A 24,082-nucleotide genomic window follows, 5' to 3' on the forward strand; every position below is an offset into this window, starting at 1 on the left:
GTTCATGAAAAAAGAATAAGAAAACACAACAAAGAAAAAATTTTATAACTCTTATTATTCTACCACCACCAAGAGGCAATTACTGTCTTAAAGTTTGGGTGTTTATCCTTCTGTTGTTTTTTTTTTTTTTTTCATCCCAAGCATTGTTAATTGACTTACTTTACAAAAAGAGGATCTTAAAGTATATATGTCTTATCATCTGCTTTATCCATATAATAATGTGTGGATATTTTCCCATATGATTCATTGTGTTTCTAAAATAACATCCTTAATGGTTGTGTGAAATTTTAGTACATGGACATGCTGTAATTTAGTTAACCAATCCCCCATGTAGGTGTTAGTCCTACACACAACTGCTTGCTGTGAAGCTAATTAACCCTCTCTCCCAGCTACATGCTAGATACAAGCAAATTACCTCACGTAGTGTTAGTCTACCAAGATGGTAAAATCAATGAAACATATTTTAAGAAGCTCCAAGCCTTTGTTCTTTTTAAATGTATTATAAACCTTCTAGTTCTTACTGAATTTCTCATCCTTTTTTTCTCTTCCTATAGCAAATACCTGATGTATCACCAACAGGTCGCTACACAACACTGGTTCCTCTCTTATTTATTTTAGCTGTGGCAGCTGTCAAAGAGATAATAGAAGATATTGTAAGTATTTGTTTTTTCATAAATAAACGTAACTCTGTTGTTTTTATATACATATTTTTAAAAATTAGTTTCTTCCTAAGTTAATTCTTGACACAGATTGTTTAAAATACCCATTCAACTTCAAAGTATTGAAAATATGCTCCCAATGGCATATTAGTTTCTGCTTTATAACAAAGTGAATCAGTTATACATATACATATGTTCCCATATCTCTTCCCTCTTGCGTCTTCCTCCCTCCCACCCTCCCTATCCCACCCCTCTAGGTGGTCACAAACCACAGAGCTGATCTCCCTGTGCTATGCGGCTGCTTCCCACTAGCTATCTGTTTTACATTTGGTAGTGTATATATGTCCATGCCACTCTCTCACTTTGTCACAGCTTACCCTTCCCCCTCCCTGTATCCTCAAGTCCCTTCTCTAGTAGGTCTGTGTCTTTATTCCCGTCTTACCCCTAGGTTCTTCATGACCTTTTCTTTTTTTTTTTTCTTAGATTCCATATATATGTGTTAGAACACACCATTGTAAAGCAACTATACTCCAATAAAGATGTTAAAAAAAAAGAATAGATATATATGTATAACTGAATCACTTTGCTGTACACTTGAGACTAACACAGTATAAATTAACTATACTTCAATAAAAATTTAAACATAAAATATGCTCCCATCCCTAGAGTTAATTCCTCTCGATTGCTATAGGATTAATATTACAGAATGCTTATTACATGACCCCTTAGGTTTATACCTTTGTAATGAAATAAATTAATTTGAATGTAGTAATTGGCTTGGAGAGAAAACTATATTTGCACAGTTTTCAAGTATGCTCAATTTTCAATGTGAACATTATTTTGGGTTAAACATGGTAACCTCCAAATTCTCTAAGTATAGAGTTTTTTGTATTTTTTTATTTTTTCATTTATATGCCACAGTTTTCACCTTATTAAATACCTTTGATTCCTTTTCATCTTATTTTAGTAGTTCTGTTTCCTTTTATTAAAAGAAAGTAACAGCAAATTTGCTATTTTTATTATTCTGTAGTAGTAGAGAAAAGGGGAAATCAGTTTCCCCTTTATAAAATAAGTTGCCCAAAATAAAATCAGACTTTCCTTTTTCCTGTTTCACCGTTATTTAAACTACTTTAATTGAGGAAGCTAATATTTTTTTTTTCTGTGCCCTTTAAATACATTGCCTGTCTGAAATGATCATCTGTCAAGCCTTAGGCAAGTCAGATGGTAAGACAAGGAAAGGCTGAGACATTCTTTAGAAAGCTCCAATTTAAAGTTGTACAAACATTGATATTATTTTTGTAAAGAATCAAATTGGGATCTCATGAAGAGCACATGAGCTGTAACATCACTAGGCATATTAGAAATGGGTCAACTAACCATTTAGATCATCAGCCTCAAAAACATCCAAGTGTCTAGGGGTACAAGCAGAGGGTGTGTGTGTGTGTGTGTAAAACATCGTAGTCCTCTAGCTGGAAATGGCATACTTGCTGGGGACCACTAGCTGAAAATTTAAGGGACTCTCTTCTCACCTGTATCACTCCGCACAGAGTTACCATCCTTTAAATAGTACTTGCACTTGGCAGTCCTTAAGGACTGGTCTTTACTACAGTTTTGTCTCTTTCTTTGCCTTATGTATATTCCCCTTTCTTTCTTTGTTTAACCTAATTTTCATTGAACATCTCTTATTCGCTAGGCATTGTGCTGTCATTTTTGCAAATTTTTAAAAATTTAATTCATTCAGTAACTTTGCAAGTTAGATTTTTAGCCGCGTTTTAAAGGTAAGAAAGCTGAGGCTGAGGTTGTGTAACTTGTGCAAGAAATCAATGGAATCAGAATTCCATCCCATCCAGTGTTCTTCCTCTGTATTATTGTAGCAAGTCACCAATGATAATATTAATAACATTTATTGACCTTCTGGGTTCCATGTACTTGCTCTATGTCCTTTTAATTTATTAAATCTTATAACAACTTTAAAGATTATTGATATTATCCCCATTTTAAAGATGTGGGAGAGGAGGCACAGAGGGGTAAGTTAACTTGCCCAAGGTCACAGAGCTAATAACTGGGGCTGTCAGAATTCAAATAAGGCTGTTTGGTTCCAGAGCCCCTGCTTTATAATCACTGCTCTAAACTGCCTTTCCTTTTTTTTCCCTTTTCCCTAGCAAAACTATAAACTCTCTAGCTATGGTTTCTAGTATCTCTCTCTATGAAAATACATGGTAAATAAAATAGTATCCAAGAATTTTGCTTGTTTTTAACAGAACTCTTATTGGCGTATGTAATAACTGGATACTATTGGAAAGCAGCTAATCAGGCAGTTCCTGAAGGATGTAATAATAGTATTGTGGCTAAATAAGATATCATGTGAAGTAGTTTTCCAATAAAGAAAAACAGTGTTAAGAAATTAACTAAAAATGTTCTGTAAGAATGGTTTAATAAGAAGTTTATGTCAATGTATAAGCTGATAGAAAGTTTGAAATGTTACTCCCTAGAAAAGGAAAAACAATCAGATAATCATTTAGATAGTTGGACAAAGAGTCTCTTTATCAGTAATTATAATTAGTACATATAATTTTTCATTCATTCAACAAAGATATGTGAAGCAGTACTTAGGTGCCCAGCATTCATTAGGGTATGTTTTAGGATGTGTTAAACTTTTGCTGCAGTAATCAAGTCCCAAATGTCAGGGGCTTAAACATAAGTTGATTTTTCATGTACTCAAAAACACTACAGGTTTTTGTACAGGAGGAAGGGAGGGCAGGAGGCACCATTGTTCATGTAGTCATTCAGGGATGCAGCTGAACCAGGGCTCTGCTGTGTGGGATATTAGTGGTCACCAGAACAGAGGAAGGGAGAAAATGGAGGTACATAGAAATGGTGCATATCACATCTGCTTACAGCACAATATTAGAACTAGTGACATGACAAAAGGGAGCTATAATCTCAGTGTCCATAGCAATAGAGGAGAATTAGATATTGGTGAATACAGTAATGCCTACCACTCTTACATCAGTGAATGAAACAAAGCTTACATTCTAGTAAGCTTTCCTTTATGTTCTGTTAAACAACCTTTTTAAAAAAAATTTTACAATAACACAGTAAGAATTACCTAAGACTCAACAACCCCAGTGCATTTTAACTCTCAATGCTTTGGACACCTTAACATAATATGATTTCCTATTTTTGTGTGTAAGTAACAAATTACATATACACTTACTTGAAAATATAGAATTATTGGAGAACTCTTAGTTTAAAAAAAAGCTGCATAATGTCAAATGTTAATTCTTATGGTAAGAGTCAAGGTTGTTTGTTAAATTGATAATATTCACCTTTAAACGCATGCCTTCTTTGCTATACACTTGTTCACTTAAACACTGATAAACTTTATTCATTATAAAACAAATACTTATTTAAAATCTACAGTGTTCAGAGGCCAAATCCTGGGAATATGCCAGTGAGTGAAAGTAGTTATGATCGAGCTTGCAGTCTAGTACAGGGGACAGACGTTACTCAGGTAACCACACCAGCTATTAGGAGAATTAAATGATGCACTAAAGTCCTTAGAGCGGTGCTTAGTATATAATTAGTGCTGAATAAATGTTAACTGTGTGGTCATCATTCAAAGATCTTTTTGACTAAAATATAGAAAATGGATTGCAAGGAAAGAAGAGAGGATTTTGGTAATAGTTGGTATGAAAACATAAAGATGTCTTAAACTAAGTGGTATTGTAAAGATAAAGAAATATGGAAAAATGAATTCAATATATATTTAGGAGTAAAATTGACAAGACTTATCACCATCTGAAATGCTGTATATCCTACTCATTTTATTAATGTTTTATCTATAACAACTAGAATGTAAGTTCCATGAGAGCAGGAGTTTTTGTCTCTTGTTCATTGCTGTATCAGCAATAGTAACAGGGCCTGACACAGTATTTTGTTAACATTTATTGAATGAAGAAATACATTGGATGGGAGTGAAAGGGAAAGAAGGTACTTACGACTCTCAAGTTGCTGGTTTGTGCAAGTGGATGGTATATGGTTCCATTCTGAGACAAGTACCTAGTCTTGGGGGTTAAAGTCAGAGATTGCCTTTTGGACATAGTGTAAGATGCCTTTGAGACTGCCAGAGGGAGCTGTCAGGGAGGCAACTGGATATAATAGTCTGGAGCTCAGATGAGAGTCTTGACTGGTATATATTTAGATAATAGTTATCATTGAAATTACAGTTATGAATGAACTAAGAGAGTGGAGAGTGAGAAGTGGAGAGGGCAGGGAGTAAGCCTTGAGGAAGTCCATCTCAAAGAGATAAAGAAGGGGCCATGGTGCAGGTAGAACACCTGGGTAATGATGTCTTAAGATATGTCTAGGTGGGGAAGGGGAAGGGTAAGCTGTGACAAAGCGAAAGAGAGGCATGGACATATATACAGTACCAAACGTAAGGTAGATAGTGGGAAGCAGCCGCAGAGCACAGGGAGATCAGCTCGGGAGATCAGCTCGGTGCTTTGTGACCGCCTGGAGGGGTGGGATGGGGAGGGTGGGAGGGAGGGAGATGCATGAGGGAAGGGATGTGGGAACAGATGTATATGTATGACTGATTCACTTTGTTATAAAGCAGAAACTAATAAAAAATTAAAAAAAATTAAAAAAAAAAGATATGTCTAGGGAGGGAAGGGTTTCCAGAAGGAAGGGGTAGTCAGTACCACATGCTTAAGAACCATAAAGTTCATGGCACTATTTATACAGTAGAGTTTATTGGACCACTGTCAATCAAATATTGATAATATTAAATAATTCACTAGCTCTCAGTGATATTAAGTGAACTCTGATTACAGGACAGTAGAAGTATTTGAACTCAGAAAATAGCTTTACTAATTTCTTCTGAACTATTAGTTTTAGAAGAAATAGGATCCCTTTCGGATACAATGTAATGATAAGATTAGAATGTACCTATCTGGGTTGGATTCTTATGTATATTCAAAACAATTGTTTCTTGACAAGTAACCTAATTTATTCTGTGGTGGGAAGGTTGAGGAAGGAGAGGCTCCTATATAAGAATTCTCTGCAGATGGAAAGAAATGTTCAGGATCTCCTTAAGTTTCACTAAGATTAAATTTCCAGTTTAAGTGGAGGGTTTCATTAATTAGCTTTTATTTGTCTCCTTCAGTTGGAAGTCTAACCATTGTCTGTCATAGATGTGCGTTGTTTTGGAAATATTTGCACTGCCTTCAGATATCTAAATTTGCCTTGGACCAAATTTATTTTGGACCAAAATTTATTTTGGGTTACTTCCTAATTTTCTTAAGATCTTTATTCACACACACAAAAAAAAGAGTAAGTATTTTAGAGTTTTATCAATCATAAAATATTCTCCACTGATGCTACAAATTTAACAAATAAAAATTTATTTAAGAACCTTTGCTGGCAAATCGTGTGCTTATTACTTTTGGAAGCAATAATTTGACTATTAAAAGTCTGCATTGTTACACTTTTATTAGTGAGTGTTTTATTGAGAAAGAATTGTGGTGTGTTCCTGCATATGGATGTGGCAGGAATCATTTTCAACAAGCCTTCCACAGAGGCGTTCTGAATGCCTTATTTGCATTTTGTGCAGTTCAGTGGCTGATTGTTTGGATGAACTGAGCTCACAGTGTCAGCTATTATGCCACTCCTCTTCAGCGCTGCTGTGTCTTGGAGTGCTCATCTACCAGCCCAGGCTTTTCTCTGGAAAAGTGTTTTCATTTGTGCCTGTGATTCTAAAAACCATGTTTCTTCTCCAACGGGGAACTTAGGAACTCATTTTATTACACTCATGCCAACCCACCTTGTGGTCAGGTATGCGCAGCTAAACCTGACCCTGGGCTTTATATGATAGAATCTTTGAGCTCAGAGTCAGTTACACTCAACACGTTTCTTCAGCATCAGCAGAGGCTGATGTGTTATGCTCGATGCTGTAAGTTTAGACAGAAGCCGTGGAAAACCTCTAGTTGAACCGTAGAGAAGATAGCCTCCCCTGGCCACTCAAATTCTCACCTTTCCTCTGACCTTCCCTTTCTCTTTCTTACTGCTATAAAATCTTGGCTTTGTAGCTTTTCAGACTCACCCACCTAGACTTAGACTAACTCATTTGTTTACCGTTTACTTTTTTCTTGCTTTGGGAGGAGGGAAAATGAGACTCAGTGACTTGTGGTAGTGGGAGAGGGGGCTGTAGGGGAACAGTGGGGAGAAGCAGCTTTGTGCAAACGGTAGATATATTTGGTTCCCGTCATTGACAGACATCGGCATGTCATTAAATTACAGAGGATGTACTCAGCTAATTAGATAATGAATTTCATAAGAAACTGAAAATCTTTCAGTACCATTATTAAATGGTAGTTATTATAGGTAATTCTCATGGGCAATCTTCTTTTTTAAGTAAGTTATTTAAACAAAAGTCTAAATTAGCCTTTCAGCTCCATCTTTTCTAGTACATTAAAATTTTAATCATGCCTGTATGATAATGTAAGATCCCTCCGAGGACCACACCGCTGTACTCCCAGAACAGGAGTAGCATATAAAGATGCTATGGATTGCACTTTCAATTTTAAAATTCCTGCATACCCGGATTATTCCCATTACGACACCCTGGGCGTACTTATAAAATTGATATGGGTGTGAAAGGATAGAAGCTCTGAGAAACATAAGTTTTAAAAATCTCTCTTTTGTAATAGGTGCTATCTTGTTTTGTTAATCTCATCCACTTTTTCACAGTTTTTGCTTTTTTGCTTTTAAATTTTAGAAACGACATAAAGCTGATAATGCAGTGAACAAGAAACAGACCCAAGGTAAGAATTCTACATTTTGTTTCTCGTATCTGTCAAATACACTCATGGTAATATATACAAATCACTTCAATTAAATATAATTCAACTGAAAACACTGTGTATCTCTTAAGTTTTTGTTCCAGGATAGATTCTTCCTTTGTAGCATTTATTAGCATGACACTTAAATTCACATTAGAGTGATTTACAGGGGTAATATTCATAGTTTTGAAAAGTAATATTTTTAATACATTTTAAGTGCCTCATAGCAATGTTCTCACAAGTACTGTCCATAAAATCTGCAGTTGTTTTGACAGTGTTAAGTGCTACAAAATGTCTTTGGGTGTGTGTGTATGATCTATAGATGTACTCTAGGTATGATTTATAGAAAATAATCAGATGTGATGTTACTTGAGTAAAAGGTATATTGGAAGCACTTTGAATTATCCTTTACTTGCAGAAGATATATACTCCAGAAATAAATAAAACAGTTAAAACCAGGCCAGCTTCTGGAAAGCACATGGCATGTTGATGTGGCTCTTTTGTTGTGGGTCTCATTTTGATGGAGTTGAAACCCAAATGACCTTCAACACAAGCAAATAGACTTTGTGCTCTCAATTTAAAAAAAAAAAAATACCCAGGAACATGTGAAACAGACATCTTACCCCATCCCTGAGCTTTCCCAGTCTGAGAATCTCATCTCTCTCTGAAGTTCCCTGATGTGATGAGGATCAGCCATGTCTGCCAAAATTAGCTGGTAATTAAAAACAATATTTTTATATGACTCTGACTTTTATGGGACTCTGTCAAAATACCCTGCTTCTCTTCTTACCACCTTCTACCAAAGGGATTATCTGCTGATCTTTGATGCATTTGAAAAAGGTACATTTATTAAAGTATCACCTAATAAATATGTACTGAGATTATACTTATTACGGGACATATGAAAAAGTATAAGATGAGAACTCTATAAAGGTGAAAAATGATCTTGTGTGGAAAATGAAGGATTTGGATTACGTGATCTCATTGTCTCTAGATTTTTGTGGCAAATGCTGGTTCCTGTGGCAAATGCTCTACGAATTCAAAAGCATGAGAGAATTGTGGCGTAACTTGAGCTAGATCTTGAATTTCGGGAAAAGTTTGGATGAGCAGAGGCACCTGGGCAAGACGTTGCCTGTGTGCCGAGTGAGGAAGGGTGAAGAGAGCTTTTCCTGAGCAGAGATGAAGACGGCTGTTGGATTGCTTTGTGGAACCACTAGAGTGCCAGATGGGGAAAGGAGATTCCTGGCAAAGGGAAGCAAAGACATGATCAGAAAGGTAGACCGGGGTCAAATTTTACAGGGCCTTGAATGCCAAGCCAGGAGATTCCAACTTTTCTTACGTATGCTGAGTAGCTGTTGAAGGTTTACAAACCAAAAAGAGATAAAGTAAACATGCAGATTAAAGTCGGAGAGCAGAGTGACACGGAATAGGGGGCTCTTAGAAGCTTGAGGACTAAGCTACTCTAGGGGTTTAGGTGGGAAGGGACAGCCATAGGTACTGAAACGGGGGGAAAAAAAAGCAAAAATGTTTCAGGTACTGGTATTTTTGGCAAGTGGTGCAGTTTTTGCATTTGTTGCCATGTTGCTCAGAATGTTCAGTAATGGCTTTTGAACCAAAAATACGTAACTGTTTTTTCCAATACATAATGTGTCTTGTGGCAGAGGGCTCCTATCCTCAGGGACTAGCAGTTACTTATTTTCAAGCCTTGGCACAAGAAGTCAACATTGTACAGTTGAAGAGTAGCCGTCATAGCCATGTTGATTTAAGCTACCACGCCCTGTATGGGTGGGTTCTCTGATTTTCCAGGTACTTCCAGAAATACTCCCTTTTTGCCCACTATTCAGAGAAAAGATTCTTTCTTGGTTCACCAATTCATTCTGGATTAACAAGATTAGCTCTGTGGTTAAAAAGTGAGAGGAAAGTCTTCTATAGTGTAGAAAACTCATGTCAAAAATAAAATATTAAGGCTTACATATAAAAATCATTTTAAGTCAGAATAGTTGGAAAGCCCATGTTCAAGAAATTATGGTCTTTAGTTTGCTACTTGATTGTTTTCTAAGAGAATCGAATCGTTCTTTTTTTTTTCCTTTGCCTAGTTTGAGTATTTGGTCATCTTTTTGATTTTGCAGTTGATAGGTGATAACAAATGTTTGAGTAGGATACTATTTGCTGTCAGATAACTCAAATTACTGATACTTTATATGAAAGCCATCTGTCGGTAGGCCAGACTGAAATTCAATTTGCTTTCCTGAGTTGAGGCAGGAAGTGGTGTAGGAGTGGGAAGGGGGTTATTTTTGACAGGCAATTAATCATGACAGATATTTTTAGTATTTTACTTAAATTTCATTTTCTAAATGTTTATCAAGACCATGTAATATATGAGGACGTCTTTCCCTCAGATTCAAATATTAATCCTTCTATATTCTTAGAAAAATGAATATTTTCTCTCCTTATTTTGCATTGAGGCACTAAAGAGTGACTTTTTTCTCTGTCATTCCCTAGTGACTTCAGAAATACAAATTCATGATTTCACTTACAACATTTTCAGTGGACTGATACCTGTCTGATGCCTCATTTTCACCAATTAATGAACTTGATCAGGGGTTTCTGCAGAGGGCAGGTCTTCCTCATCTTTGTGTCCTCACAACTCTAGCCCAGGGGCCCGTCCTTAGCAGGTGCTCTATGTGAGTGAAAGAACCACTCTCTGTATAGATACTTCAGTACAGATAGGAAGCAGGAAGAGACTAGAAATGAAAGGAGCCTCCTTGAAAATTCATTACCTAGGGTGTGAGCAAAATGAAAAGCAGTATTTCCAAAACACTGTGTCCCAGACTGTTCTGCAGGCGCTGATAAGATTAAAAAAAAAAAAAAACTAACATGGTAGAAGTTCTTGCCTCCTCTTTACTGTCTCTGTTGAAGTCATTATGTCATCATTTTACTCTGCTCTGCATCCTATGAACACAGCACTGTGTCCACTTATCACTTCCACTGCCCAAAAGCCCAGAGCACTGCCGTATTCAGGACCCCCAGGTTTTCCTGGCATCTAAATTTACCTTATTTTCTCTAATTTCTTCCTCAATATTTGAGCTCACAATATCTGACATACCCTCCCTCCGCGTGTCTACATACACACAGGAGGCAGTCTCTCACTCTGTGTCCTAAATTGGGTTTTCTTGGCCAAACTTAGCTCTGCAGAAATTTGTTAATTACGCATTTGTAATTATCATTATAATATGTATATTGAAGCCAATCCCCATAAGAATTTGTTGTGATTGAGCTAGTTCTCTTTTTAAATTGTAAACTTACGCTTTTACTTTTTGTGGAAAACTGCTATGGCTAGTATTTCAAGTGGAATGACAATTTCACATCAAGTCACAATATGGAGGCCTGGGAAGGATGGGGTTCAGGTGCAGACTAAGAAAGATATTTTGGATCTAAAATATTAAAATTAAAGACGCCTCTTAATGAAGTGGATTTGCTGTTTTAAAATCCCAGGTTTGGATATATTCCCTGAAGGATGGTATACATACATTCTGCAGGTGAGAATGTCTGGGAGAGACCTGTGACATCTGGCAGCCCATCAGTCACCTGACTGGCTGCTGCCGTTAAATGAGGGCCACATTAGTACCATTAGATTGTTTCATACCTTGTTTTGTTAGTAGGTATTAGATTAGAATAAGTCTTTAATAAAGCAGTAGAATAAGTCTTTAATAAAGCAGTTTTGCTCTGTTTTAATTTAATTTACAAAAAGATAACATGAACTTCTTTTTAACTAGGCACATAGCTAAAAATAATAGATCTCATCTCCACATGATTGTCTTTTCCCAGAGCTACATCAGCCTTTTCAGTAGTGGAGTTGAGTTGGTGGCCACTGATAACCCCTAACAAGGCTACTACCCTGCAGGGCACATAGTTGCTTATCTCTGACTGCAAGCTATTTCACCTTTAAAGTCCTTTATGAAAAAGATGTTGAGTTGGTGTGGGTTGAATTTGTTTTAGGTGGTTAAGCCTGAAATGACCTACTAACAAGGCTGAATCCATCTGGTTGAGTTCATTTCATGCTAAGGGACTTAAAATAGCACCACTTTCCTGGCTTACTGAAAAAGCCAGTGTGCAGCTCTTTTGTTTCCCTGGAGGTATCTGACACATCTGATCCGTCCATAAGCCTGGACCTGTACTCTGCCACGTGTACATCAGTTACCTATAAATAGTTCTTAGAAAGCATTGTTTCCATGAGCATAAAAATTGGACTTAAAAATTGAGCACATATGTGCTAAAGAATGTTTTCAGACACCCCTAAGATTGTTAATATCTTCAAATTAAAATTTTTAAATCTTACAATTTTATGAACTGAACTGGTTAGATATCTTTAGCAACAGCTCTGGATGAAGAGGAAGTATTTATTTGTGGGGAAGTACAACTGCAGATTATCTTTCATTTGTCCCATAAATAAAAGCACACCGAGAAACAAAATCCATTGAGGAAACTGAGGGCCATAGATAAAGTGAAAGGAGAAAAACAGGTGTGACTCCAAGTTAGAACGTTTATTGTTTCACTTCAGTAAGTCTTGCTGAACATCTACCTTGGGTAAGACCCAATGCAGAAAATGCAGAAAGAAACCAGGCTTCATGCTTGCCCTGTAGGAAATTAAAATCTGGTAGGGAAGATAAGATGCTCACTGATACTGTGATACAAGATAGAAAAACTAATAAAGGCTAAATGAGAGAGGTGGGGATTCAGAAGTGTCACATGCGAGGATCACAAAAACGAGTGGACTTTGAGTAAGCAGAGCTGTCGGGGTGGGTGCAGGGATGATCCAGGAGGAAATGGGAAGGCATGAGGTATATTCTGGGAAGAGCAAATACAGATGTCCCTTGGTATCCATGGGGGATTGTTTCCAGGACCCTCACCAATACCAAAATCTGATCCCTTTATACAAAATGGCATATGAGTGGTGGATGCAGAACCCGTGGATACGGAGGGCTGAATGCAGTCCGTTTTGGCTACAGCATAGGATACGTGGCAGAGAGCAGTGGGGACAGGAACGGGAAGGCAAGTTAGGGTCATAATTTGGAGGCTTTGAAAACCAAGGTGAAGAACTTGGGGAGAATTACTGAAGGGTGTGGCTAGGTTCCCAGTCATACTTTTTAACAAGGAATGTGACAGCTGTATGGGGAGGGGTGGGGTGAGGCACAAAGGGAGACTGACTTTTGATTAATTAGCGAAGGGGAATAGGGTGGTAGCAATGAGAAGGCAAAGGAAAATACACAATGGACAGATCCAACTGGACTTGGCAAAGGAGGGGAAACCCCATCAAACACCAAATGCTGAATTAATTAGAGGACTGAGGCTGTGATACCCACTAAATCCAGCACTTAAGAAGTCATAAAATAGATAAGCAACAAGAATTTAGCGTATAGCACAGGGAATTATAGTCAGTATCTTGTAATAATCTGTAATGGAATAAAATCTGCCAAAAATCTGAATCACTATGCTGTACACCTGAAACTAATGCAATATTGTAAATCACATCTTCAATTAAAAAAAAAAAAAGTCACAGTTCTTAACTGGAGTTCCAGTTCTAAACTGGAGAGCAGATGTGGGGCTGGGAGAACTGAAGCCTAGCTGCAGGGAAGGGTGGAATGACTGGTGAGGCGATGCAAGGAGATTTTTCTTTCAAGGAATTTCTCAATTACATAAAGGAAAAAGCAAATGATTCATGACTCTGTGCAGCACAGGGGGGGGGAAAACATTCTGAGCGAAGGAGGTTCCTGTCCCTTGTGCACTGATCACATCATCTCACCCATATTTTTTTAAGATAAGTCACTGGTTCTCAAACAACTTGCTGAAACTCACCCCTAGAGTTGCTATAGGCCTTGCAGGGGACCCCAGAATTTCATTCTAAAGAAATTCTCATTGATGCTGATGCTGCTAGTGAGGACCCTTTTTAAAAGTTTTAAAGTAAGCTGGAAGAAGTGGTATCAATTCATTGAAAAATCTCTATAGAGAATACGGACGAGAGTGGAACTCAGGAGGTTCCCTTCGTCTTTTGTGTCAGAGGATCCCAAGCAGATTGTTGCTTAATTTGAACTTTACAGGCAAGTTCACGAAGGAGACTTTTGTGCAGTGTCAGTTTGTGCCACAAGAGGTTTTTTGCCTTCGGGTTGTCTTTGTAAGGGTCTACGTGGTGAATGAATTGATGCTTTAAAATGGGTATGCTGGTTTTCCTTCTCTGCCCGGTTCAAAACTATAGTCTCAGCGGCTCTCTTAGCCTTCTCAATGCACTAAAGCTCCTCTTCAGTGCTTCGTGCCACTTAGGGATTGCAGCATGCTGCCTTTGCTGTGGTTTCTCTATGTCCTGTGACAAGGGTAGTGCCCATTAACCTTTTGGATAATTTGCCTTTTGTTAACTTATTTCAAGAAGTGGCTTGATTGCCCAGGAACGACACCCCACACACTCCAGTGACACTTTCTGTAACGGCCTTGATGGTAGACCAGTTAGATCGTCGTGGTGATGGCTTCTCTCAGAGAAGCCAGCATGAGACCCTCAGCCAGCACCTGTACGTGTGCGACATTTGATTGAGTCCTGAGAGAGTGACGGTTTCTCCAGAGCCTTTGATTAGGGAATTCGCAAGGGACTCTAACAGACTGTTTTTATTTTAACAGAAAATCCATTACAAAAAAGCTGTTAGGTAGCATCCTGCTCAGTAAGAACAGGTGACATTTGAGGTATTTGTTTAAAATCTGAGTTCCTCCATGCATACTAATTAACCAGTGTGGAAATTATAGCAGGTGTGTTTGGGGAACTGCTGAGAGGTGGAGGAGATTTGCATTTAAAAGGAAGAGCTGTTAAAGCATCATAAGACAAGCCATTGACATAATTCTTTCCTAGCTTGTTCTCAGTCCTCTTCACCAGGCATCACTGATCATCTCCTCCATGGGTCACCTTCTCTAGAGTTGTGAAGTAAGTGTACTTTGGGACCAAGAAAGCTAAAAGCTCAGCAAAGGACCCAGCATCATTTCTTGTTTCCTCTAAACCTGGTTAGAGCTGGGTTAGAGAAGGTCAGTGATTAAAAATAACTAGGTTTCTATTTCAGTCACCAGCATAATACATGTGATATGGTTTATTTCAATTGTTCTGTGGTTGGATGTTTAGGAACCAGTTCAGAAGTAAAGACAACAATGAATTGTGACTGACTTTTATCCAAGCCTTGATTTGTGCAGAAACCTTTTTTTTTTTTTTTTTTTTTTTTTTGCTGCATTGGGCCTTCATTGCTGCGTGCAGGCTTTCTCTTGTTGCAGCAAGTGGGGGCTACTCTTCGTTGCGGTGCATGGGCTTGTCATTGCAGTGGCTTCTCTTGTTGCGGCGCACAGGCTCTAGGCACGTGGGCCTCAATAGTTGTGGCATGCGGTCTTCAGTCGTTGTGGCTGCTGGGCTCTAGAGCGCAGGCTCAGTCGTTGTGGCTCACAGGCTTAGTTGCTCCGCAGCATGTGGGATCTTCCCGGACCAGGGATCGAACCCATGTCCCCTGCAATGGCAGATGGATTCTTAACCACTGCACCACGAGGGAAGTCCCCAGAAACCTTTTATATGTCGTGAGCTGATTTTTAACTTCACCAGAATTTTGTATTGTTCTCTATATCCTAAAATGGATCTAGCCTCAAGTTTGAAGAAGCTATGCACTTCTAGCTTTTATTTTTGTGTTATGGTTTTGTGGATCAAAAACAAACGAAATTGGGGGTGGAAGGTAGAAGGGATAGAAACATCCTCAGTTCTAAGAAGCCTCCAGGTGATGCTGATGCTGCAGGTCCCTGGACCACCTGTTGAGTGGCAAGGTTCTGTACTACATCCAAAGGTATGTTACTCTTAGTTAGAATTCTAATTCAGTGTAGGACATAAAGGTAATTTACACTTGGATTAATCTAGGCCACTGTAGCTTTCAGAATAAGTACCAAGTACCCATCAGATTGACAAAATTCAAGCAACTGATAACAGTTTGTGCTTGTCTAAGTTTATAGTCAGTGGAACATTATATATTGCTTAGTGACACTGTAGAGTGCCATATGGAAGTAATCTGGTTGATTCTGATAAAAGTACAAACACAAATACCCTAGAGCCAGCAATGCTCCTTTGGGAGTCCTCTCCTATAGAGTACAATTACGTAAATATATTTCAGTGTTATTTGAGGTGGTAGAAAAAAGTAGTAGTCAAAGTTTCCACTGAGAGGAGGATAGTTGAATACATTATGATACAACTGTTGTGTAAATCAGAGTTGTTTCACAGCTGGACTGGAATACCTCTGTGCTGATCTCAGAGACACCTGGAACTGTGATGCTGAACCTTGGCCAAGAGAAGGATGAGGGCTTCCCTGGTGGCACAGTGGTTGAGAGTCCACCTGCCGATGCAGGGGACATGGATTCGTGCCCCGGTCCGGGAAGATCCCACATGCCGCGGAGCGGCTAAGCCTGTGCTCCGCAACGGGAGAGGCCACAACAGTGAGAGGCCCACGTTCCGCAAAAAAAAAAAGAAGGACGAGATGGACTAGCTGTTCAATTAATGCTCTCTGCAGGGTTTGAAACTCCCCTGAAGCACCCAAAATTAGCTCCTCTGCTTAGTTTAAGGATGTATATAGATTGATGGCTTGACTGATTTAATTTGTAACATAATCTGGCTTGTCTAATTGACTGGGGGGTGTAAAAGATCCCCTGGAAACATTTTCCCAGGCTTTCCTGAAATTAAGATTTATCATACATATCATGGAGGTTCAAAATCCATGTCCGAGGTGAACGAGAAGGGACCCTGGAGGGCTGTGCCTAGGAGTTTCTCAGGTCCCTGATGCTTGCCTGGGCTTTTATTTTCCCGCTGTACCATATCCTCTAGTTTGATTAAAACTTTTCTTGAATACACCCTATGGAGTCTTGTGAGTCTGTTCAGTTATCTGACCCATTTGTAATGGATACATCCATACAAGGGATTATTTCTCAAAAAATGGGTTGTCTCTGTGCTTTGTCCTGAAAGTACATGTTAAGTGGAAAACAAAGTTGCAGAGAAATAAATTTTTAAAAAGAAAGAAAACAAACATGCATATGTGCATGCTTGTCTAGAGAAAAGTATGTGAGGATGCATCAGCATTCCTTACCTTGAGAAAGTGGCATGAGAGGAGGAAAGAATCTCAGCTTTTCCTTTATATAACTCCAGTTGACTTGGACAATAATACATTGATTCTGCAGTTTGATAGAAAACATTGTTGACTAAAAATGTATTTTAAAGTTTCTTAGACAGATCAGTTTTTGCAGTAAGCCATAGTTTCCAGTGTATGTCTTCAGTGATGAATGGAGGAAACCTTTGGATGGAGCGTAGGGGAGAAGAGAGTAGGAGGATGTACTGTTTGGGTGGAGGCAGGCATCCCCTAAGAGATGGTAGGAGGACAGGCTAGTTTACAGAGGGAGGGTGGAACAGAAGGGTCAGGTAGGGGAGGGACGTAGGTAGGTTCAAATGTGCATGGAGAAACCATCCAAGCGAGGTTGAGGGGAATGCGCAGGTGGGGAGGATCGACAAGTGAAGCAGATTCAGATGGTTTTCCAGGTTTCAGTGAAAGTGGCCAGGCTTCCAACCTCCCTGGTGGAGCAGACTCCCTGGTATGGTCTGGTCAGCTGAGTTTGGGAAGCCTGCTGTGACACTTCCATCCTGTAAGGGGAACCCAGTAGAGTGGTTCAGGGCTATTTTCAGGTGTGAACTGACCAGTCTCTTCCGAGTGGCAGCATTTCAAGGAGGGCTAGTTTGGATTACAGAGCTGGAAGGGGTGGCCCAGAGCTGACATCAGAGGACATTCATGTCCCAAACACACAGGAACATTAGTGCATCTAATGGTTGTGTAACCATTTCCAGCTGCTCACACTGGAAACATTTTAGGAACTTATGAAACTGAGAAGGCTATTTTAAGCAAATGTTTAAATAGTTCATTGGCATCATTTTATGTAGCTGTTTGGGTTTTTTTGGAGTTATAATTCACATACCATAAAATTCATTATTTTCAAGTATACAGTTCAGTGTTTTTTTAGGATATTCACAGCGTTATGCACCCAGCACCACTATCTGATTCTAGAATCCTTTCATCACCCCCAGACGTTTAAGCAGTCAATCCCCATTGCCCTCTTTCATGAGCCCCTGATGACCACTAATCTACATTCTATCTCTATGGATTTGCCTGTTCTGGGCATTTTATATAAAGGAGATCATACAACATGTAGCCTTTTGCGACTGGCTTATCTTCAAGAGTCATCCCTGTTATCACATGTATCAGCATTTCATTCCTTTTTTATGACTGAGTAATATTTCATTGTATGGCTTTATCCCTATTGTTTAACCATTCATTGGTGGATGGACATTTGGGTTGTTTCCACTTTCTGCCTATTATGAACAATGATACAGTGAACATTTGTGCACAAGTCTTTGTGTGAACATTATGTTTTCAGTTCTCTTGGATATATACTTAGGTGTGGAATTTCTGTATCATGATAGCTCTGTGCTTAACTTTGAGGAAATGCCAGAGTGTTTTCCTGTATAGCTATTTTTTAAACATTGTGTATATATTGTTTTTAACATGAGATCTATTAGGGAACAGGGTTGTATCTTTAGTAAATCTATGTAACTACTACTATGGCTTCATATGGCCCCAAACACATAGGAACATCAGTGGATCCACTTTCCATCCAGCAAGTATTGACTGAGCACCTTTGTGTTGCTGCATGGGAACACTGGGAATACAGCAGAGAACAGAATAGAGAATATTCCTGTGGTCAAAGATTTTGGAGTCTGGGGAAGGAGAAAGCCTTACATAAATCCTCTCTCAACTAAATATATAGTAAAACTGTCATAAGTGCTCTGAAGGAGAAGTGCAGGAAGCTCATTTAGACTTGAGGGTAGTGGTAAAGGTGTAAGTGTCAAAAAAATGTCCCCTGAGAAAGTGGTGTTAAAGCTGAGATCTAGGTGAGGATGGAGGGAAAGTGTGTTGCAGTCGTGGAAACATGTGCAAAGGATTTGAGGCAGGAAAGAGCGTGTTGCTTTCAGCACGGTGGGCCTGAAGAAGGGGCAGAGGGAGTGGTCAGAAGTGGTGATAGAGATTAGGCAGGTGCTGCTTCATCAGAGGGCTTTGAGGTGTTTGGACTTATTTTATGAGCCAAGGGGAGCCAGTCGAAGAGTTTTAAGCAAGGAGTCACTTAATGTTGTATATGTATGTATGTGTATAAGGATATATGAATTGATACATAATAATCCATAATTGTATGTAAAATCATTGTACTTTGTCATTATAGCTATACTGTAGAAACTAAATTTGAAAGAGATCAAGAGTGAATGTAGGAAGCTAGTGGTGAGGCTAATTCAGACCTCCAGTTGGGAGATGACAGTTGCTTGAAGTAGGGATGCCGGTGTTGGTCATGGTGGAGGAGATAAAACAAGGCGTAATTTGATATGCTTAGAGCACAAAATCAACAGGATACTTTTAGTAGTAAAAATTATTCATGATTTCCAAAGATTTTTTTTTTTTTTTTGCAGAAGAGCTTAAAAATAGAGAGATGAACAGTGAGGCATATGAGCATAATAAAACTGCCAAAAACCATAATACAGCATTGTTAACAAGCCAAAATTGTTTCTTAGAAAGTATTGCTCCCCCCCCCAAAAAAAACCTGCTGGAACTAATAAGTGAATTTTACAAAATTACATGATGACAAGGTCAGTGTACGAACGTTTAACGCATTTCTTTATACTACCGGTGACTAATTGGAAAATGGAGTAAAAAATACAACTTAAAAGAAAAAAGTCATCAAATGTCAAGAAATAAATCTAATGAAAGGCCCATACACTCTAAACTCCAAAACCTATTGGAGAAAATTTATGAAGACATAAATAAATGGAAAGGTGTAGCTTGTCCATAAACTGAAACACTTGAGCCCCAAATCAAAGTCCCAGGAGGGTTTGGAGTTTTTTGAGAATTGACAATTCAATTCTAAAATTTATATGGAAATGCAAAGAATTCAAAATAGCCCAAACAGTACTGAAAGAGAGCAATGTGGGAAAACTACCTAAGTTCAAGACTTACCATAAAGTTAAAATGATCAAGGTGGTATGTATTGGTGTGAAAATGTGTAAATTGATCAGTGGAATAAATACAGAATCCAGAAATCGATCCACCATAGTACCATGTCAGTTTAACGAGGGAAAGAAAGATTTTTCTAAACAGAATCTCAGATATGTTGATTGAAACCTTAATACAAAAATACTATATGATTCAGTACATATGACATGCAAAACTAACTTACGGTGAATAATTTATATTTGTCTCTGGAGATGGGATAATGGACTGTAAAGTGGTATGAGGAGTCTTTTTGGAGTTCTGCATCTTGTCCTGAGTGGTGAATTCACAGGTGTTTACAGTTTTTAAAAAACTCATTGAATGGAATATATAAGGTCTATATACTTTGTTGTAAGTTATACTTCAATGAACGAAGGAAAACCTCATGAGTGTGAGCCAGGCAGGGTGTCCTAAATACAGGACAGGGAAGTAGGCTGCCTATAAAGCAGCAGGAAACCACAAACAAGCATGGTGATGGAGTGGTGAGCCCCGTCGAAAGAGGTGGCCACTGCTGTCCAAGCCGCACGTCACAGTGCGGTAACTGACTGAGCTCCCCTGATAAGCCTGAAGTCTTCATTTTCATGTCAAACCTCTTGATTTTAGAAATATTGGAAACTGATTTTTAAAAACCCAAGTATTACAGTGTGGGAATGTTTACTTGTATGAGGCGGGATTAGAAGAAAATAAACGGCAATAAAGAGCTCCAGATACTATTGAACAGGATTTTTTTTTCTAATTTAAATTTATGCAAATTTTAGCCCCAGTCAGTCAGTTATGCAGTTTTGAACAGCACTTTGCCAACACTCCTTGTTGAGAACTTAATATTGTAGTCACTGAGTTAAGTGATTAAAGGGCGAAGTGCTCTCATTTGTTCTTTTTTTTTTAATTTTTTTTTATCTTTGGCCGACTTAGGTCTTCGTTGCTGCACGCGGGCTTTCTCTAGTTGCGGCGAGCAGGGGCTACTCTTCGTTGCGGTGCACGGGCTTCTCATTGTGGTGGCTTCTCTTGTTGTGGAGCATGGGCTCTAGGCACGTGGGCTTCAGTAGTTGTGGCACACGGGCTTCCATAATTGTGGCACGCAGGCTTCAGTAGTTGTGGCACGCAGGCTCAGTAGTTGTGGCGCACGGGCTTCGTTGCCCTGGGGCATGTGAGATCTTCCTGAACCAGGGCTCAAACCCGTGTCCCCAGCATCGGCAAGCGTATTCTTTAAATTTATTTATTTGTTTGTTTGTTTATTTGTTTGTTTATTTATTTATTTATTCATTCATTCATTCATTCATTCATTCATTTATTTATGGCTGTGTTGGGTCTTCGTTTCTGTGCGAGGGCTTTCTCCAGTTGCGGCGAGCCGGGTCCACTCTTCATCGCGGTGTGCGGGCCTCTCACTATCGCGGCCTCTCGTTGTGGAGCACTGGCTCCAGACGCGCAGGCTCAGTAGTTGTGGCTCACGGGCCCAGTTGCTCCGCGGCATGTGGGATCCTCCCAGACCAGGGCTCGAACCCGTGTCCCATGCATCGGCAGGCAGACTCTCAACCACTGCGCCACCAGGGAAGCCCCGGCAAGCGTATTCTTAACCATTGCGCCACCAGGGAAGTCACTTCCCCAAGGTCTTTTTTACTCTTAAGTGTCACGCTCTGAACCCCTTGTACTCCAGGAGCAACATCCAGGAGCAGTTTTACTACTGGCATCAGTTTGGGTGAACTCTACAGGCATTAGAGTTTTGTGTATTAGAATATAGGGATCAGTTTTAGATGCCTGGTGCTCAGATCCTTCACCTCTAACTGTATGAATACTGTCAAAATTGGAATTTTAACTTAGTCATATAGCTACTGGAAGTATTTTAGTGTTAGCTCTTGATCTTGGAATTATTATTTAAATTAATGAGGTTGATTCACCAAAATTCGCTGCAAGATATTCCTTGTTGCATTTATTCATCTGTTTAACTAGCGCTGGAGTGTCTTATGGGCCTGGAGTGCTGTGAAGTGCTAAAGATAAAGAAATGAATAAGACACAGCCCCTGGCTTCAGGGAATTTTGGAACACAAAGAGATTATATTTAGATTAAAATACTTTATGTTGTAACACTGGTTTCCAGACCTGTTGGTATATAATTAGTGTTAGATTTGCTATTGCACATTTTGGGGATTGTCATCATCGTGATTTACTTAAGAGGGTTCAGCCTTCATCTCTTCTAACATCAAAAGAAACTGAATCTAATGTTTTTGTGCCTGTAAATTATTCATCTTGCAAATATTTACCCAATAGCTACTTTGTGCCAGGTACTGTACTGTTTCCAGAGAATATTGTGTTAAAGTAAATACTAGTTTGCCCTCATGGAATTTACTGTGAGGATAATTTGTTGACTGACCTTGACTTAATCCTTTTAAGTACTACATGCTGTGCTATCTACTTCACATTATTCTTTTTTGTTTTGTTTTATCTGCTAGTGTCTATTGGCATATTCAGTATTATGCCACAGACACACTGCAGGAATAAAAGAAAGGTATACTGAGTAACTTTACTGTTGCAAAGCAGTAATAAAACACTGAGAAATATCAACCCCTCAATCATAATTTAATTGTAGCCTCTTCTTTTATTTCTTCTCAGTAAACCAAATATAGAAACATTTGCTATTTTGCATTATTTTAAAGCTAAAGGCACAGATTTTTTTAATCTACTGGTTTATGCGTTAAATTTTTACTACCGAGTTTGAAATCCATTCCTGCTATGCTTGTAAATCTTTTTTTTTTTCCTTTTTTACCATTGCTACTGTTATGGCTTCTGAAATTTGTTTAAGCTTGTCACTCCCTTTGCCAAGCATTTTTGTGGCTTTCTCCTCCAGCCAACCCCTATAATTCCTCTGTGTGCTGATGAAAGCCCTTGGCAATGCCAGTGAGATAAAATAGTATTTTATTTTGAGATCTAAAACATTCATTTGTTGTTTCTTTGTGCAATTTTATGTATCTTTGCTGTCATAATTGGTTTTTAAACCTATAAAAATTGTTACCAGTTAATTTATTTGAAGCTATTCATTTAAAATGATCATTTCATCAGAGGTAGGCTTTTGATAAGTAAAAATATTCTTAAAACTGTCACCTTTTCTCTTTCCAGTTTTGAGAAGTGGTGCTTGGGAAATTGTGCACTGGGAAAAGGTATGCATTGATTTTTATTTTTTTACAGAAGAAGAAATGCATAGAGGTAACTCTAGTAGATATAATTTTTGTATATAATATAAACAAATGTCAAGGATTCCACTGATATGAAAGCTATTTAGTAATTAATGTTGTAAACATACATGGAATCTTCAGTTAGTCACTGCCATTTAATAACTTGCAATATATTAGAAAGACTATTACCTTAAAGTAATATTGAGAACTTTTTGTTCCTTTCATAGTATATTTTGAGTACTGTTTTCATAGATTTCACTTAACCATGGACTGTTTTGTGTTGTAATTTTTTGCTTTAATCATCTACTGTCCAAGTAAGACAAAAATTAGATTCTGATAGTTCACATTTGTTTACTTTACTTCACATTCATATATCATGGCTAATTGCATTTACACACTGCTAATTCATTTTTTTTAATGTCTTACTAACTAAATATCATCTTCTAATGAGCTGGAAATCAGTTCCATCAAGAAGTTAATTTGCTCATAGGACCTCTAACATGGCAGTTAGTGAGTTGAGTCATAATTTAGCAAGTGTTATCCAGGGTTCATATGCTTTTCAGACCTCAATTTCAAAAGGTAAGCAATGATTGTTAGTTCTCCCTTAGTTCTGGAAGACCATTTAATCGCCAGTCATCCACAAGTAACTTGGTGAGAGACTTTCAGAGGCGAGGCCGTTCTACCCAGGGGACTTTGTTTTCTGAGATTACTAGTACAATGGAGGTGTAACCCACACTCAAGTTTATTTGCACTCCAGTATTTCCCAGTTAAAGGCCATGCCCTGATTCTACCTTGTGATGTTCATAGTCACCTTGTATTCCCACAGGGAACAGGATTCATCCTGAATTAATTACATCTTTGTTTATTTTAAGTCAGTAGCCAGAATAGAGATTGACATCTCCTTTTCTGGATATTTCAAAACTCACTAGTCTCTCTCTCTGGTCTTTGACATGAAAGTAACATAGAGGAAAATACTTTGTGCTTTCCTTATTTCTGTGATAGTCACCTCTTTTTCAGAGCAAGATAAAAAAAACAAAAAAGCTCAATTTACTGTTTCAAAAGAAGTTTCTTTTATGCTCTTGTATAGTACTTGTGGATTTAAACACTTTAGAGCCAAGACAAGTAGGGTATAATCAAGTATGATAAATTGAATTTTATTATAAATGTGTTTCATTTACTAGGTTTGTCAGGGTAATTAACATAAATGCATATCCTAATAAATTGATATCAGTTTCTTCTTACCTAGAGTGCTTGCTTAGAACATAAACAGTTGTAAAGTCA

General features: G+C 38.3%; 1 protein-coding gene across 3 annotated transcripts in view; it reads left to right on the top strand.

Annotated features, from left to right (window-relative positions):
* Positions 1-24,082, top strand: part of ATP8A1 (ATPase phospholipid transporting 8A1) — a 238,334-nt gene that overhangs the window by 38,486 nt on the left and 175,766 nt on the right. For all 3 annotated transcript variants that reach the window (XM_060110533.1, XM_060110538.1, XM_060110544.1), the window contains exons 4-6: positions 555-653; positions 7,438-7,483; positions 22,746-22,786. In XM_060110533.1, coding sequence (XP_059966516.1) covers positions 555-653; positions 7,438-7,483; positions 22,746-22,786 — 186 coding nt within the window. The remainder of the gene's footprint in view (positions 1-554; positions 654-7,437; positions 7,484-22,745; positions 22,787-24,082) is intronic.

Source organism: Mesoplodon densirostris, chromosome 1 (assembly GCF_025265405.1).
Source record: "Mesoplodon densirostris isolate mMesDen1 chromosome 1, mMesDen1 primary haplotype, whole genome shotgun sequence".
NCBI classification, from domain to species: domain Eukaryota; kingdom Metazoa; phylum Chordata; class Mammalia; order Artiodactyla; family Ziphiidae; genus Mesoplodon; species Mesoplodon densirostris.